The sequence below is a fragment of the Denticeps clupeoides genome, chromosome 14 (assembly GCF_900700375.1).
Source record: "Denticeps clupeoides chromosome 14, fDenClu1.1, whole genome shotgun sequence".
Classification (NCBI taxonomy): Eukaryota; Metazoa; Chordata; class Actinopteri; order Clupeiformes; family Denticipitidae; genus Denticeps; species Denticeps clupeoides.
The window spans coordinates 16,309,654-16,327,915 of NC_041720.1; the positions used below are offsets into that span (position 1 = coordinate 16,309,654).

The 18,262-nt window shown below is 43.2% G+C and overlaps 1 protein-coding gene across 1 annotated transcript in view; it reads right to left on the minus strand.

The window, feature by feature from the left end:
- LOC114763800 (protein eva-1 homolog A-like) overlaps positions 1-18,262 on the minus strand; it is a 64,527-nt gene that overhangs the window by 37,578 nt on the left and 8,687 nt on the right. The window contains exons 2-4 of the mRNA XM_028953577.1: positions 12,284-12,504; positions 8,514-8,637; positions 6,470-6,622 (exon numbers count right to left, since the gene is read on the minus strand). Of these exons, the coding sequence (XP_028809410.1) occupies positions 6,470-6,622; positions 8,514-8,637; positions 12,284-12,504 (498 nt within the window). The remainder of the gene's footprint in view (positions 1-6,469; positions 6,623-8,513; positions 8,638-12,283; positions 12,505-18,262) is intronic.

The window sequence follows — 18,262 nt, forward strand, 5'->3', positions numbered from 1 at the left end:
CTTGTGTACAGAATCTACAACAGAGTGAATAAAAAGATTGTATTCATAGTTGGGGTCCTGGTGAACCAGAACTGATCACTTAATCGATGGTAACTTGAAAGCACGTTGTAAGTCGCTCTGGATAAGGGCATCTGCCAAATGCCGTAAATGTAAATGTAAATATTGCAGTCCCTCCAGGATTTCGCGATAGACTTTTGTGATTGTTGCGATCTAAATTGCCTCAAGTTGTGGCAATTGTAGTCCAAACTTACAGTGTATTTTTTCATCTTGCATTTGATTTCAATTAATATATACAGACTATAAACATTCAAATTATGCAATTTAATATTGTTTATTTAAATAAATGCACTGGCACACTTTTTCCAACAAGGTGCTTCGGAAAGGGCTATAGTTGTCCAGTATAACAAATGTAAATGAAAAAAAAAATGCGTAGACTTCATACAAGAACAAAAACAGTTCTTGTGAGAAAAACCCTTGATTTGCCTCGGCTGGTCACACATGTCGGCAACTCATTTCACGACTTTCGTTTGTGTTCCACCGCAATGTTGCATGCGGTACAAAGTACTTGAGCCCCCACTTTCGGGTATTTGATGGTACATGTGCAACATTCCTTTCATGAATGTCTGCATGTTCAGTAACGCGGAAATGAAACCGGTTACGTTTGACTGGCGGAAAAAAACAGGAAATGCTGTGATAGGTAAAAATTCCCAGTAAGTCGCAGTGATTCGGCAAAAGTGAACACTTTGTTCCCGGGAAGATGGTCAAGTTCGAGGATCTGAGCGCCTTTGGCAAGAACTAAATTGTGATGGCTGGGAGGCTGGATCATAGCATCTCCAAAACTGCAGCTCTCATGGGATGTTCCAGTTTTGCAGCAAAAGGGGGGACCAAATCAGTGTTAAATTTTGAACTTTCATTTTAGAGGAGATCAACTCTCTCACACACACACACACACAAACACACATAAACAAACCTGCACGCACGCACACTCACACAGAGCAGTGAAAGAGGAGATGAGAGGACACAAATGACTCAGAAGGGAATGAACAGGTATGAAAACAACCTTCTCGAGCCAATTCACAAAAGCCTCATTCTTCTCGAGCATCCACCCACATTTAGAGGATTTTTTTTCTGGGAACTGGAGCTTCCAGCCTAACAAACCAATGCTGGTTATTGATAACGGGCAGCACGCAGACTAGTCAATCGGACAGGAAACTGATGCACCGCAAAACATTTCCCACTTGATTACGTACTTCAGCGCGAGAAGACCAAGCTGCAATCGAATTGTCAAGTGGTGCATTGTGATAGTAATGCGAGAGGAGATCGAAAGACAGGGCGCTTCACAGCAAGTCAAAACCCGAAGGAGCAGAACAGAAAAAAAAGGCCTTTGGTTCAGTTGTAATCACACGCAAGCACACACACAGCAAAAAGATAATGGTACCCGGCGGAATTGCTCCCCTGTCAGCGCAGCTTTGATGTGGCGGCGTGTTTGGGGTTGCACCGTGGGCCAGCAGGGGATTGGGTGACGGGGAACCGTGTTAATGGCTGCTGAACACTTTCCCCCAAGCTGTGGGCTGCGGAGTGATTGCACAATGCCTGATCATGTGTCGTTTTTACATATTGCGATGGGAAATCGGGTTCTCATTGGTGCGGTCAGCATTAAAACACATTAATCTCCTCCCAATCATTAACTGGATGATTGTGGCATTGAGTTATTTTTCAGTGTAGTTGACACACATTTGTGTGCAGCTACAAATAACACACTGAAATACCTCTTTGTGTGTGTGAGTGTGTGTGTGTGTTAGCCATCAGCTGCTGGCTGGATATTTATGGGTGGAGGCCTCAAAAGTTTAAAATAACACAGTTAAATAATAAAAAAAAACTTCAAATTTTACTCATTTACATGTACATTTATCAGACGCCCTTATCCAGAGCGACTTACAATCAGTAGTTACAGGGACAGTCTCCCTGGAGCAATTTAGGGTTAAGTGTCTTGCTCAGGGACACAATGGTAGTAAGTGGGATTCGAACCCGGGTCTTCTGGTTCATAGGCGAGTGTGTTACCCACTAGGCTACTACACCCTTACTCTGTTTTCAACTCGCTGTGACAAAAGAATTGAAATATTGTCCCTTTCCATTAACCTCTGCACAACCGGAAATCATGAATGTCCTACCTGGCTAATGGAAATAAATAGATGAAAAAGAAAGTTCCATATATCGCCATGTGCCTGAATGAGGTGACTGGCATGTATTCAGAAGGTGGGCGAGTGGTGCGTGTGCCAGCGTTGGTAATAAACCGGCTCTTGAGCGTGTGCGGCCTATGACATTTACGCTCCCTGAGAGTACACTCCCAACCTCGCTGCACAGAGAATACACACAAAAGGGCCTTCTCTGCCCTCGGTCTCTGGTTACCAGGGGAACAACACATGAGTCACCTACAAGACCTTCTCCAGGCGCCGTGTCAGTCTCCTGCCTCTCTCCAGGGCCTCTTCTCACCACTGACCTGCGTGCAGCAGACACTGCGGCGATACCCGATGCCCTCTGCCACACTACTGCTGCCTGCGGGCAAGGCTCCCGTCCCCTTTGCCATGTCCTCTGACCCATTTTCTGTCATGTTTTCGGCCAAACTGAGCAGAGTAGTGCACAAACTGAGCAGTCCCGTACAGCTCATAACCACATCTAGTACTTCTAAAAGCAGGGAAAAAAGGAAAATGCCATACACTGGACAGGGGAACTGGGGCAGGTGGCAGTTTTGGGGATGAATGGCTCTGATTTGGGGAAAGTCCCTCTGAACATTATCATTGGCAGATTGAGAGATCACTTTGTCTGCATAAGCTGGTGTCTGAATTTCATATACAGTAGACTAAAACTACACCTAAAAATGTAAATGTAACACGGTAAAAATGAAATACCACATTTGACCAACCCCTTTTTTAGGGAACAAAAAATTGGTCAACAAAAAGCTGTTCTGCAGCAAATGAGGTTGATCAAAGGTTCCTTACAGGTGTTATAAGTTTTCTTGACCCCTCTGTCTGCATAACAGCAGTGTTCGAACACACTGTGGTAACATAGCCTTGTGCATATTTAAACAGTATTATACTGCAGAAAGTAGTCTGTTGCTACGAGGCAAGAAGAAGGCAATTAACAATGCAAGAGAGACAGACCATCAAAACTCTGAAAACCTGTACAGATGAATTACAGAGTTGTCAATGAGTACAGTCTCCTTCACCATCAAAAGCACTTTTCACTTCTCACAAAGCATCAGCTTGCTGAAATAGACCCCGTCACCCCGTTTTTTTTTTCCTTTTACAGTAGCCACAGACAGTAGCCTGACCCTCATATGCGTTTCTCAGCAGCTCTGTGGAGATTGCACAGGTTTTGCAGGTTTTGAGTCGTCGAAGGGGAGGTTCCTCAAGTGTGTGAAATCAGCTGTCAAACACTGAGGAGGAAGTGTGATGGTCTGAGTATGTTTTGCTGGATCCAGGGTCGGTGACGCGTACAGAGTGAGAGACACTACCACAGCACTCAGCAACTAGCTGGTGAGGGGTTCATCCTGCAGCAAGATAATGACCCAAAACACAAGTCCAAGCTACACCAGTGCTACCTCATGAAAAAAAAAGAACAAGATGGTAAGCTTGAAAACATGCAGTGGCCAGCACAGAATTAAACAGCATCAAGGTGGATTGGGATGAAAGTGAAAGTGATTGTCAATGTGATACACTGCAGCACAGCACTCAGTGACACAACAAACCTCAGTGACACCTCAGTGGTACCTCTGGATTCGAACCAGCAACCTTCTGATTACAGAGCCGCTTCCTTAACCGCTAGGCCACCACCGGCCATTTTTATTTAATTAATTTTTTTGTGCCTTTTGTATGGGCAGAAGTGTGAAAGCAAAGCAACCTACAAGTGCCGCACATTTATGGCGACAGGGTTGGGAAGAACTTTCTGAAGAATATTTGATTTCCATGGCAGAAATATTTCCATAAGTCTGTTCAGCTGGTATATCTGCCAAAGGTGATGAGACAACAGTCTATACATTTTTGTTTATATATATGGATTCTATGATTTATTGTTTTTTTGCTCTGCACTTTCATTTCTAAAAACGTTTGCCCGATAGGGTATACAGTGTCATTCGCAGGCAATGCTACATCATTTGTCAAGGGTTAAGCAGACTGATCAGACATGTTCGTATTGATCACAAAACCAGTCAGTTACCACGTCCATGTGAGTGTATGGGGCTGAAGTTTAACTGTCTTTTGCATGGATCCAGCAACAGGCGGCATGTTAGACAGACACTGCTCATGACTTCAATCATATCTGCTGTTTATAGAAGCCTAACTCACTCTCCCTGCATTCAACTAATTACTCTATTACTCTAAATAAAACCTGGAATGAACAATGTTATCTGATTGGAGCACTTGTGCAACCGCAGTACATTAAAGGACAGAGGAAGGGACTTGAGTCTCAGACTTCAAGGCTTGTGACTCATGACTGATTTCTTATCTACACTGATTATGACAACATAGACTCACTGTGTGCTGAAAGGAGGCAACTGATTTCCTGATTCAAGCAGTATTGTGATGTCATCAGAATTCAAGGCCATGTTATGCTTGCCTGCATTGAGGAAAAACATGAGGCCTTGATTGCAATTTTTTCCTATGCACAATTGTTCTTCCTACAGGCAACAACACGATTGGTTAATGTGTACCCTATATTCTAAGGTGACCGCTAAGTCCATGTCAGGGAGGACACTTTTATAAAAACTGACCTGAATTTCATTTCAGAACAGAATTCTTGCTGTGTGCTGATTGGTTAGTCTAATTATAGTCTTTCAAGCAGAAGGGCCCTTCAGTTATTGTGCAGTGGGTAAAACCGTGAAACAGCTCAAAGTGGCTGACCAAAGTGCTGTACACAGACACAAGAAAAGAGAGAGACAGCGAATAAAACAATAAAATAACAACAACCAATAAAATAATAACCATAATAAAACAGTAAAACCATCATCTCAGATAGATTTAAAAGACAAGGAGGAAAAAAATGTGTTTTGAGGGAGCTCTTAGAGCAGGAAGGGATTTGGCCTGCCTGATGTTCAAGGGCATTGTGTTCCAAAGTCTTGGAGCAGCGACTGAATATCACCTCCTTGTCTTAAGGACAAGTAACAATGAGTGTTCTGCTGACCTGAGAGCACGTGGAAGAGCGCAGGACTGAAGCAAATTGGACAGATACTGTGGGGCAACGCCATGACGACATTTAAAAGCAAACATACGAATTTAAAAATTGATCCGGGAGACAATGTAAAGATGCTACAACTGGAATAAAATGCTTCTGTTTTTTCGTACCAGTTAAAACCGCACAGCAGCATTTGGACCAACTGAAGTCGATCAAGTGACCTCTGGTAAAGCCCAAAATAAAGTGCGTAGTCCAGACAATTCGTAATAAGAGCATGGATTAAAATCTCAAAGTGAAGCCGAGAGAGAACTGATTTGACTCTCGACAGTTGGCTCAATTAAAAAAAGCTGGTTTTGACCACTGAGCTGACCTGTGCATCGAATGTCAATTCGCTGTCCACTCTAACACCCAAGTTTTTCACAGCATCTGTCAACTGTTGATTTAAGTCAACTTTAACTCTCTCACTTGCTCCAAACAACATAACATCTGTCTTAAAATGTAAAAAAAAAATCTGTGACATCCATACTTTAATGCCATACTCTCCAGGAATTAATTTGCTAAATATATACGTTTTCGTGTTTTAGTGGCATATAGATTTGACTGTTGTCTGCAAATGAAATGGAACGCAATGCTGTGTTTCCAAAGACTTAACCCTAGAGGGAGTAAATACAAAGAGAAGAGGTCCAAGAGTTGAACCTCGGGGCACTCCACACGTGAGAGGTGCTGGAGCAGGACCTAAACCACTCTAGGACACCACCCTGAATGCCCACCCAGTTGTGCAAATGAGACAGCAGAATCTTATGGTCCACTGTGTCGAAGGCAGCAGTGCAGCTGATTCAGTGCTGTGACAGCTTTTAGACCCAGGCTGAAAATAATTTCAACTGGTTGTAAACTATTTTCTCCCAAGACCTTTGAGAGGAAAGAGATCTTAAGAGATTGGACTAAAATTAGTGATGTAACCACAGCATGCTTAAAACTCCCATTTTAATCCCATTGATTAAACTGCCACTAAAAATGCTGAGCATTTAAGGTGCAAAAGCAAAGAAGACCTATTTAAAATGATGGGGAGAGATAGGGAGAACCAGAAGGTTTTATATGACCAATAATTTCTTCCAGATATGATAAAAGTCACAGGCTCAAACTGGTCAAAGACAGCTGAGCATGTGACATAGATGGATGGCCCAAATATGAACACCCAAATAAGTCATCTTGAATGCAACAGACATCTAGCAAATATTTTTATATAATCTGCACCTGAACAGAGCGGTCGTGTCATAGCCAGTGTCACACTTCTACTCACCTACAGACGGCACTCTCCTCTGGTGCGTCGGACACTCCAGGGTGCCCTGCTGGGTGCGACCAAACATGGCGGAGTAGACGGCGATCTGCATGCCGCTCTTACAATTCAGTCGCATGCGCTCACCTTCACACGCCACCTTACTCTTGTACTCATCTGGAGAAAAAAACACACACAAACGCACATTTATTGGACACTATCACTAAAACTGTACCAACTGAATATTTGGGGGACGTGTCATAACAAGAAGTCATTTAAGATAAATCTTAATTGTCATTGGCTCAGTGTGAGGCATATAGTTAAAACTTAAATTACAAACAAATAAAATAGTATATAACATAATATATTAAAATTCTACCAAAAATATACAAAAGAACAAATTGCACTCGATTTTTACAGTCTGTTGCATGTTGTGTAAAGATATTGCACATTACTGCACATAGTTATGGAAATATAGAGTTTATTTTTTTAGTTTAGAGTCTGGATTGCTTTTGGATAAAAGCATTTTTTGAGACTGTTTGTCCTGGTTTTCATGTCTCTGTATCTTTTGCCTGATGGTCCTGTGAAATGTCTATTGCTTATTTGCCTCATCGTGAGGCGTAAAATTGTTCCAGTTTTTTCTGCTGACCTGATGACCTTGTGGAGCACCTTCCTTTCTGAGGAAGTGCAGCTGCCGTACTACACACACAGTCCAAGTACACTTTCTACGGAAGTGGTAAAGGTCAAGGAGCAGGAGTACAGTACACTCTGCTGCACCTTCTTCAGCAGCTCCTTGGTGTTGGCACTCCAGGTCAGGTCATCCTCCAGCTCAATGGGACCCTCTATACAGAGTCCCCGCCGATGATGAGTGGCTGGGTGTCACTTTTACTTTTCCTGTAGTCAACCACAAGCTCCTTTGTTTCTGTGCTGTTTAGGATCAGGTTGTTGACTCTGCACCACTCTTTCTAAAGTGTGTATGCAGTGTAATGTGGTCAGAAGCATTTCATTCTTATCATGTGTAGTCTTTGATGTTTAGCAAGGAAGATGAGGGGGAGTTAAACATGTGCAGACATCTCACCAATGAACAGAGGGACAGTGACCTGCGACGGAGATAACAGACAACGGCCGCACAGCACAAAGGAGCGCATAGTGAGTGAAGCATAAAAAGGTGGAAGACTGAGAGAGGCGTGGCGAAGATCAGAGGTGAGGGGTGGACAGACATTCACACGACATCAGCGTGGAAGTAACAAAAGCAGACTGATGACGGGATGATGGATGATGAGCTGGCTGGACTTTTGAGAGGCAGTGACACCTGCAGTCACGCCCCAAGAGCTGCTGAAGGTCAGACGCAGTTTGTGTGTGGCTACTGTAAAATGAAAAAAGGTGATGGGGCCTATTTCAGCAAGCTGTTGCTTTGTGGGGAGTGAAAAGTGGAAAAAATAAAAGTGGGCATGTGGATATGGTGGATAGTGTAAATACATCTGAAAAATTCTCACTTCACCTTACACACACCACCAGCCTAATACCTTATGGAAACTATATTTAATCATATGTCATTTATTGGACTCCTCCTATTTTAAACAGAAACAAAAAGGACACAGATAAAAGATCCAGATAACTACCAGGAGGTTCCTTCTTATTTCATCTATTTATTTATGTAAATGCTGAGGACACTTGAGAAACGAAACCCTGCAGACATATAAGGTTTATGCTAATTGCATGTAAATAGTGACTAGAAAATTTTCTTTATGGTTTGAGTGCTTTACTTATTAATGGGAAGTTGTTGTGTGGGGTGATTTGTATGTGTTTGTTGCATGTTTTTTTGTTATCAATAAATACATGAAAAGAAGTAAAAAGCATGCAAACTTCAAATGGAAATGCACTTTCATGCTCAAAACACCTATTCCTAGACTCATTGAATTATTGCACTTCAAACGGTTTTCCATCGTATTAATATTCTTTAATCGCTTGGCAATGCAAAAGTTGTAATGATTGTGTGTGTGTGTGTATGTGTGTGTCTGTGTAGATTTTTGTGTGAAAGAGAAGCCAGTAGCCTCTCGGGTCTTACTCGGCCTGCATTTGTACCACACTGAGAGGTATTTGCTGGTGCTGGGGCAGGGGTCCATCCCGAAGAGACGACTGTTGACAAGAACCTGACAGCTCCTTCTGTCCTGGCACTCATCCAGCATTTTCTGAAGAAGGACAGAGAAAATAGCAAAGAAAGAAAAGAAAGGAAAAAAAAGGAAGAAAGTAAAAGAAAAGGCCACACAATAAGACCAACCAGAAAAGAGACTGACAGCACGACAAACTTAAAACCCTTTCAAACAGCCCACATTACACGACCTTACATGGACCTGGGCTCACAAAAGTAATTCAAGTATTTGAGTGACAGGTCTGCTAACAGTCCTCCATAGAAAAAAAATCTATAAACAACATATTTGGAAATACTTTGCACTTCCCAAAATAATTTGATAAAATGTCATAACTATTTTCAAGAGAGAATAATATCCACTAAATGAAATGTTTAATATATGCCATATCTGACTTTTGAGACTCTATAGCAGACATAGTGCATGGGGAGTGGTGCTAATGTCACATCAAATAAGGATTTACAGAAACAAAGTGACAGTGATAAGTAATAAGTGATAAGTAACTGCTTACTAGCTATCTACATTACGAACAACACAATGTTTTTTTTGTGGGAGTGTAATATTTTCTGACACCTTGAAATGGGAGGAGCCATGTAGCCACCCCATAGTTTCATTTATGTTTGTAGTGTGCCGGTCCTTTAAGGCAGTGGTTCCCAATAACACACCATATAGGATAATCAAACCTCTGAATATAGACTCTATATATCCTACAGTGTAAAGCAAACTGAATAGTGGCCAGTCCACACGGAAACGGTTTTATCTGAATAAAAAATATCTGTAGGATCTGGCCTTGCATCTACACAGAGACAATTATTTTCTGAAACGGGTTCCAGAGTGAATTTCTCTTTTCCACGTCTACGTGTGGACGGTAGAGCGATGTTTTTTAGTGAAAGCGTTTGACATATTAGTGTCGTATTAGGTGGAAGCAGGTAAACACCAAGAGGTTTGTAATTCCTCTCAACAAACTGCTAATTGCGTTCAACATGCTGTGCTGGGGCATGGACGTGGAAATGAGCGCTGTTGGGAATCTGAGCTCAATTGCTTTTTCTCAAGAACCTGAAATGTGCATCGCAAAAAAATTGAATTGAATTGTGAGAACTGACTTGGAAATTGGGGAAGCAAATTTGCTTTACATTTTTGGGATGTAAAATGCAGTTTCAATTACACTGGAATTCAGAGGCTATTTAATACATTCAGATTCAGTTCGTACAATTTAACTTCACTTTGTGCAATTCAGATTCAAATGTATTAAATTCAATTTCAGTTTGTACTGGCACAAATCTGTGCCCATAGACTGTCCCTGAAACTGCTGATTGCCAGTCACTCTGGAAAAGGGGGTCCGACTGATGCCGTAAATGTAAATAACAAAACACTGACATTGAACCTGGAAAAATCCTCCCTGTTGGTTGAATATATACAGTATTTGCTAAAAACATTCAGAACACTCTTTTCAAACAGCGGGCCCGAAAATTGGCCCTGGCGGGAGCCCAACTCTCCGGTTTCAGTCGCCGGCCGTTTGTTTTGACACAGGTGAGCACATTCCTGCGCCTTGGGTTCTCCCTCTCCAAAAAAATGCAACCCCTCCCAGCGAGGGAAGAACACATCCCTGTACACACAGCCGAAACGCTGAGAGAGAGAGAGAGAGAGAGGCACGCCATCAGTGAGGCCAGGCCGCAGCAGCGCTCTGTGTCTGATACGGAGACCTTACAAATCCATGTAAGGCAAGCTGACAGTGCATGTGTGGTGAGCACGCGTGAGCGTGGATGCCATTAATCACACAGGGACGCGCAGACCTATTTCATCTTGATGATGGGAGGAGCCTCAAGATTTGAGAATTTCGTGATGTTTCGGCAAATGTATTTCCCCTTGTATTTTTTTGGCTGCGATTCTTGTACAACCAATATAATCTGTGTTGAAATGTGTTATTGTGTAACTTTGTGGAGTGTATAATATAATGTTACAGTAAAATGTCTTAGAGTAAACCATGAACATACTACAATATCAAAAGCAACTGCAATTATCAATCGTTTCTAATGTTTTTAGTGTCTCTGAAATACACATAGTGCCGAAATGGAGGGGACAATCCTAAAGTGAAGTGATTGTCACATGTGATACACAGCAGCACAGCACACGGTGCACACAGTGAAATTTGTCCTCTGCATTTAACCCATCACCCTGAGTGAGCAGTGGGCAGCCATGACAGGCGCCCGGGGAGCAGTGTGTGGGGACGGTGCTTTGCTCAGTGGCACCTCAGTGGTACCTTGGCGGATCGGGATTCGAACCGGCAACCTTCTGATTACGGGGCCGCTTCCTTAACCGCTAGGCCACCACTGCCCTCCGCTAGGCCACCACTGCCCTGAACAGAACACGCGGATCAGGCAACAAATGTCTTGCATTTACCTATGAAAACGACTGTGAAAGGCAGTGGGGTTTTATTCTCAGCGTCTGGCAACACTGCTCTGGTGAAGTCTGCGGCGGGGCTCACCTTGCCGCAAAAATATACACAGAAATAATGAGACCGTTGTCGTCTAGGTTGCAGCCTCCTGTGGTTGTATACTTGCACGTGCTCATTTTGTAATCGCACTTCTCTGAGCTCTTTAAAGCCCCCACCATCAGTGTCATAACCCTGCTGCAGACTAACACGCTCTGAGCCTGTGGAATCTGGGGGTTAGGAAAAAGCCCCAAAGGGAAACAAAAACCGCGAGCCAACACTGATTGCGTAACGCTTTGTGGACATGTATTCCGGGAGATTTCACCCTTCAGGAAAGCCTGTTTTGGTGGGTCTCACCAGCACAAAGCCATTTCATGGGGTTCTTGTCGCAACATCGGTGCTGAATTGGCTGGGAGGCGTACGAGCTGAGGGGGCGGCCTTTGTGCGTGCTGCCCTGTCTTTGTAACCACCCTGCACCGGGTCCTATTCTTCCTTTACAAATTGCCAAAGGAATGGGCAAATTTGGAGGACCTTAAGAGGACACTGAGCGAATGCTACTAGAGGAGGGTGGTGAGGCATTGAAAATAGAGGAATTTGGTGAATAAAATATTCACCAAAAAACCCTAGAAGTCTAATTCATTTTAATTAAGGAACTCTTACATTGCATTATGCATTAATACACTTCGTACAACAATGCACACTAGTTGATGTAAATACAGGGTGGGCCATTTATATGGATACACCTTAATAAAATGGGAACGGTTGGTGATATTAACATCCTGTTTGTGGCACATTAGTATATGTGAGGGGGCAAACTTTTCAAGATGGGTGGTGACCATAGTGGCCATTTTGAAGTCGGTCATCTTGGATCCAACTATTGTTTTTTCAATAGGAAGAGGGTCACGTGACACATCAAATTTATTGGTAATTTCACAAGAAAAACAATGGTGTGCTTGGTTTATTCTTTCATGAGTTATTTACAAGTTTCTGACCACTAATAAAATGTGTTCAATGTCACCAACCATTCCCATCCATATAAATGGCCCACCCTGTAGTTGAGTGTCCTGTACCGATGGTAAAATGCAGTTCAATGATATTACCAGTTAAAGGTTTCCTGTTAAAAGCAACAACCTTAATTCTGGAATTTCAGAGATCAAATTCAAAGTTGTAAATAAACAGAAAAACCACTCGCAACTCAATAACCTGCTTCCGTGCGATATATTTCAACGTCAGTGAGGTGAGGGGCACGTTCAGTACCTGCAGTGAGGTTGACACATGACAGTGTGTGTTGTCTCCAGCCGGCTGAGTCCCACCGAGGACAGACAAGGGAGAAGGACACTGGAGAGAGTGGGCGGAGCTCTTCCTCCCATAAAAAGCTGACTGGATAGTGATGGTGGTCCGGGGCGGGCAACGCACAAACAGGAACTCTCCGTCACAGGCCTGTTCCGTGTAGTTCTTCAGCACTTTGGACAGATAACCTGTAAAACAAACCGAGCAAATGGGAACATTTCAAGATTTTTTAAAACCGGGTTAAAGATAAAACAGAACTGAACAGCACAGTCGACATTTTTTTTTTTTTATTGTTTACTTAATGGACGTGCAGCTGAACAAACACAAGTGTGTATTCATCCTCGGCCACGTTACACAGAGGCGGCTACCCGCTGCCGTTGCCATGTCCTCGCGTGCGTTGTGCCGTCACCGGCGACCGAGAGGAGCGGATCAACAAGCAGCGCGCCAGCAGCACGTGTTTTGACTTGCCCTCAACCGGGCCACCCCGGAGACGGTCGGCTTCATCTTCAAAATCCACAATTTCGTGGCAACACTGTAGCCGCGCCGACCGCTGCCTGTTGCCTCGCGGCTTTCTTATTGTTCGGGAAGCGCGGTCTGGAAAAGGCATACCTTTCACACACTGCCGCTTCTCTCACTCGTTGTCATTTCGCCTGTATACGTGTTAGACAGCACATACTGAAATGAAAAAACGTTCTGTCTGTGCCTTTGCAAGACATGAAGATGATCCTCGGCCTTCGTCTGGCTGGATGGCTACACAAACAAGCCCAGGCAGCCCCGGTGAGCTCACTCCAAAGTTCCTCTCAGTGTGGGCTCAGCCGAAACGCCTTAATCTGCAGTATAATCTTCATAATGGTACCAAAATTATACTAATAGAGGCTGCAGTTGCTGAGATATTCTCAGTTGGTTTTGGTTATGTCATTTTCTAAAAAAGTGTTTTTCAGAAAAGGGCCAAGGGCTGGTGAGTTTAAGGTCTTCCAGGTATCTGGACAAAGGCCCAATGCTCAACTGTGATGAACTAAATTCATTTATGAATGCAAAAAAGAGATTTCATGTGGAGCCTGTTGGTTGCTCTGAACGTAAACCGTAAAGAAACACTGAGTATTTACATACAATGGCGTGCAAAGGTCTGTTTATAACATATATTACAGTTACACTAGTTGAAGAAGAAGATCTGATCAGCAAAAGTCGTGCAACATTGCCCACATTTAAATCAATGCTTCTTTTGAATATTAATGATAAACGCTGACATTAATAAAAAATATTGTTATAAATGGATATTTGTTATCCATTTATGCATTTACGCATTCAAGCCCTTATCCAGAGCGACTTATACTCAGGAGTGACAGAAATAGTCCCCCTGCAGGCACTCAGAGTTAAGTGTCTTGCTCAGGGACACAGGGTTGTTAGTAAGTGAGGTTTGAACCTGTGACGTTGTGATCATCTGGTTCATAGGCGAGTGTCTTACCCACAAAGCCACTACCACCATATCACATCCTTGCAAATGGATCATCGAACTGAGCTGATTCTTCCAGGATTCCGTTCCTAAATAGTAGCCATCTTCATTCTTCCATTCACCTTAAAATATATACTCAGGCAGAATGAATGGGAAGCAAAGCTGCGAATGTCAGGGTGTGCTAAGCTAAATTATCTTCTCAGAGCTTCACCAGGCAGGGACCGTGTTCACCGTCACCTGCTTCAAACGTGAGGATCATTATCCTGTCAATGAGTCTGAAGACGGAATCCCATTGACTGAAGGTTTATTGACCGATTCAAGTTACCTCACTATAGCTGAGAGCTCAGTAAACATGGAGAACACACACACACACACACACACACACACACACACATTGCACACAGAGATAAGATCCACTCAGCTTGTGGTGATTTAGTCAGTGCTGATACGGACAAAACAAATAATCCTACGTCTCCCTTTTTCTGTCTCCCAGTACAATGCTGTGAACCAGTAACCATCCACACCCACACCAGTACAGAGAGATGGAAGGAGGTGTGGCCTACAGTTCAAGACAGGTCATGGGGGGGTGGGATCATTATCTTTCTTATCATTCACACATCTGATTTGGAGAATAAACAAGGACATCCCCTTTTCACAAGGCGAAAGGTTCAAATAATTCATATGTAGAGAAAGATTATATTATTATGTCATCATTTTGTAATACACCTATAGATTCCGCTGTGCCTGTCCCAGTGTACATGTACAGGAGGGAAATTGCAGTAGAAGGCGATTGTTAGCACGACGAGTTGAAATAAGCCAACATTTTGCACATTGTACCTTTAAATCTGTATTTAAAAAAAAACTCCATTAGTACAGTCGTTGGCTCAATAAACCAAAGCTTTGTCTGGCAGCAGCACCAGATCATGGCAGGTACCACATTCCACAGCGGGGGAACAGACTTCCGCACGGACCCCACACAAAAAAAACCAAAAACAACAACAGAGCAGCAAAAACCGATACGTCCCCCCACATTTCAAATAAACACAGCCATCAAGCCAAAAAAATATATTACGTCACCGCGCTTGGTTGTTCCACCAAGGAACAGCCCTGAGGCGTACTATTTTCTGTTCAAAGGCACCATTCGTCATAATTGCGACTACGCTTCGCCTGTCAAAGGGAGTCTCTGTTTAAAGATGCCTTGTTTGTCCCGATCAGGTTTCTCTTGACATATTAGAACGTTCTGGCTTGGAGAACTTCACCCCGGCACGAAGCCAGACGCTGCAGATGTAGGTCACCTCCATACTCCAACGGGCAACTTCAAAGCGTTTTATCTCGCCTGTAAGTATGCAGACAGTACGTGAGTGCTCTATGCGTAGCGATTATCCAAAATGACACTCTGCAATGCCGACCTGTCAGCCATCCGAACGTTGCTCAAAGTAATTACGGCGTCACATGATGCCCAACGACCAATCATCTTGATAAGCAGTCATGTGGGGCCCGCCAGCGTGCTCATGTCTGCCGGTAAGTGGACTCTAACTGTGGTCATGTGATCGGTACAGCTACGCCGTTGGCTGACCTGAAAGGTCAGACGTGGTCGGCTAATTAGCGGCACGGAAACACGCCGCTGTTTTGTCATCAGGAGATAAGGGGCTTCACTGGACAAACTGGGATTTCCTCCTCATTTCCTAATTAGTGATGTGGATCAGTCCAAATTAGTACCGACGTTCTAACAGCACAAAACCCACCTTCATACCAGGAGAACACAGAGCGGGAAAGATTAGATTAAGGTCGGGACAAGGTATCTTATCAATAATACCCCATTACCTGAAGGCAGCTGTAGTAAAGCTGTAAAGATGATGATTTTTGCAACCTTAGGTCAGAAAAGGGTCATTGGAGGGTCATTAATAATGACCAATAACCCTGCACTGCACTTTTTTCATCAATTGTAAAAATGGCCTGTTGGCAAAACGTTCGTAAAAAAAGAATCATTTGTAATTTTGAGTAGTAGTTTTGCATTGCGTGGTATACACGATATAAATTTGGCCTAATTTAATTCACTCGCTCCACTTTTGATGGATGTGATGTTGCGAAATGAAAGTTTCAAATGGAAAGATGGAATGATCTGATATACATCGATATAGATAATGGGGATATGGTTTAATTTCGAAACGTTGCATGCCGTTAAAAGGTGTATTATTTCGCATTTTCACAATTTATTTGAAAAACCAACGTGTGTGTGTAAGTACACACAGATACATGACTTGTCAAAATGGAGATTTCTATGTTTTTGTTCAATGAGTAAGAGAAAATCCAGCAATTTTCTATGAATGTTTTTCGAATACAGAACTCACTTTTTACTGAGGTCATGACTTTTATGGGAGAATGTTTTAATTTTTTTTCCAATAATTGCAGATGAATATTCTATGCTCATGGCTACTTTGACATGTGTAAAAGGTGTATCATACAACTTCCTGCTGCAGTGCATTGGCTATGGACACATCTTACCGTTCCAAAAACAGTTAACAGACCAAATCATGTACCACAATACATACAGTCTCAATATAGAAGTTTCCATCTATATCGCAATATGAATTTTATGCCATATTTATGCCATATCGCACAGCCACAGCCTGGAGAGAGTAAGAGTAGGGAAATATCCGTTTAATGTGTGCAAACATGGTGCTGATGTATTACAGAATAATCCCCCTTTCACCACCTCACCGTTCTGCTCCGGGTGCGTGCGGAGGTAGAGCGCGGAAGCAGCATGAGTTCTGCTTGAGTAAGGCGGGGGAATGTAACGGCGCGCTGCCTCCAGGGGTGGGACTCCGGTGTGGGGGGATTACCCCCTTCTCTTGGGACTTCCCTTGGGTTTAAAATGATACGGCCGTCCGCCATTGGTGGAGACGGCTGAAAGGCATGTTCTGTACAGGTCTCTGTTCTTTCTCTGAGGGAGAAACAGAAAACCTGCCAGGGTACACTAGCTACTTACTGATGATAGCATTTCAAACCACAGCATTCTTCTTCATATCAAAAACGAGTAAAAAATCCCCAGAGAAGGACATGAAGAAACCTAAATCAGCAGCTTCTGAAACTGCCAAACCAGTTTATGAACAGCAACTCTCATCTATGAATCCTTTTATGCACACATACTCATAAAACTGATTTTATTGCCATCTATTTTTGGTAAATATATAATAATTATAACCCTTGCCTTCCCATGCACACATTTGTGGCAGACGGAGGAATTCATGAAATGCCTTAAAATAATTATTGTTTTTTTTTCCCAACGCAGAAGGACATCCCACACCCTAGAGCAGCCCTGCTGATGGCCGCCATGGGCAGCGGTTCGGCGGTTTGACCGGGTGCCGGTTAGAGGTTTATGCCCACAGCGGTCTCATCAAAGCGGTGACATTTATTTTTAAAACATGCTCCGACCACAGGATGTGGTGCGAGGCCTGAGGGTGCAGCCCCACGTCTTGCTTATTCTCGATGGGGGGAAATGGGACTCCCGTCTCCAGGAACCCTTAAAAAGCACATAAGGGCAAATGAATAAATGGGGATGGATCTTCTGTCCTCTAATCCTCTTCTGTGGAACCGATACAATGATATACACATATACAATACATATATCACAAATACATATCTTAAAGGTGCCCTGACATAATTTTTTTTTTTTATATTGGCCTCAGTCGTCCCCTAATACTGGCTTTATCCAAAATTCAGCCATGGTGCAGAATTACAGCCACTTTGATCCAGTGCCACAATGAGATTTCCCAGGACGCACAGTTTAGGTATCTGTAGCTTTAAATGCTAATGAGGAGGAGAGAGGCGGGACGAGGAAGCAAAGCAGAATGACCAAAGCCATCTTTACACCTATCGCCAATGTCTATAGAATTTCACAAAAGCAAGCTGTCTAGTCAGTGCTTTATTTTTGTTTTTTATTCAATTGTAATTTTTTCCTTCAGTAAAATGCACATCAAAATGTTGGGTTATTTCCACACACCACTATTCTGTGTATTTCTTCAGTACTTAAATTTAACATTGAATTCTTAATATGGCGACCAATGCAACGATTTTAACAACAGCATTTCAGTTGTGCATTTCAGCATTTCACACACACACACACACACACACAATCAGCTGAGGGGGCTTATGCACTTGAGCCTGTTCCCTGGCTTCTGCAGAGGTAGATTTAAATCTGCCGGGCCCCAGGCGTCTGTGCTTCCCGACCTGCTTCGTGCATGATCCGCTTTAATGACAAGTATTAAGCAGGGGTAGGAAACTAAAATTCATCCAGGGAGGACACACCCTGCAATGGGACTGAGAACCCGGGTGGAGGTGAAGAGTTTAGAGGCATAATGTGTGTGTGTGTGTGTGTGTGTGTGTGTGTGTAAAGCCCTGGGGCAGCTGCACTCATTAAAAGTGCAGACCAAACAAAAACAATCAGGTTTGCTTCCTCTGAGCCCCAACGACACCCTGTTTCAACACGCCTT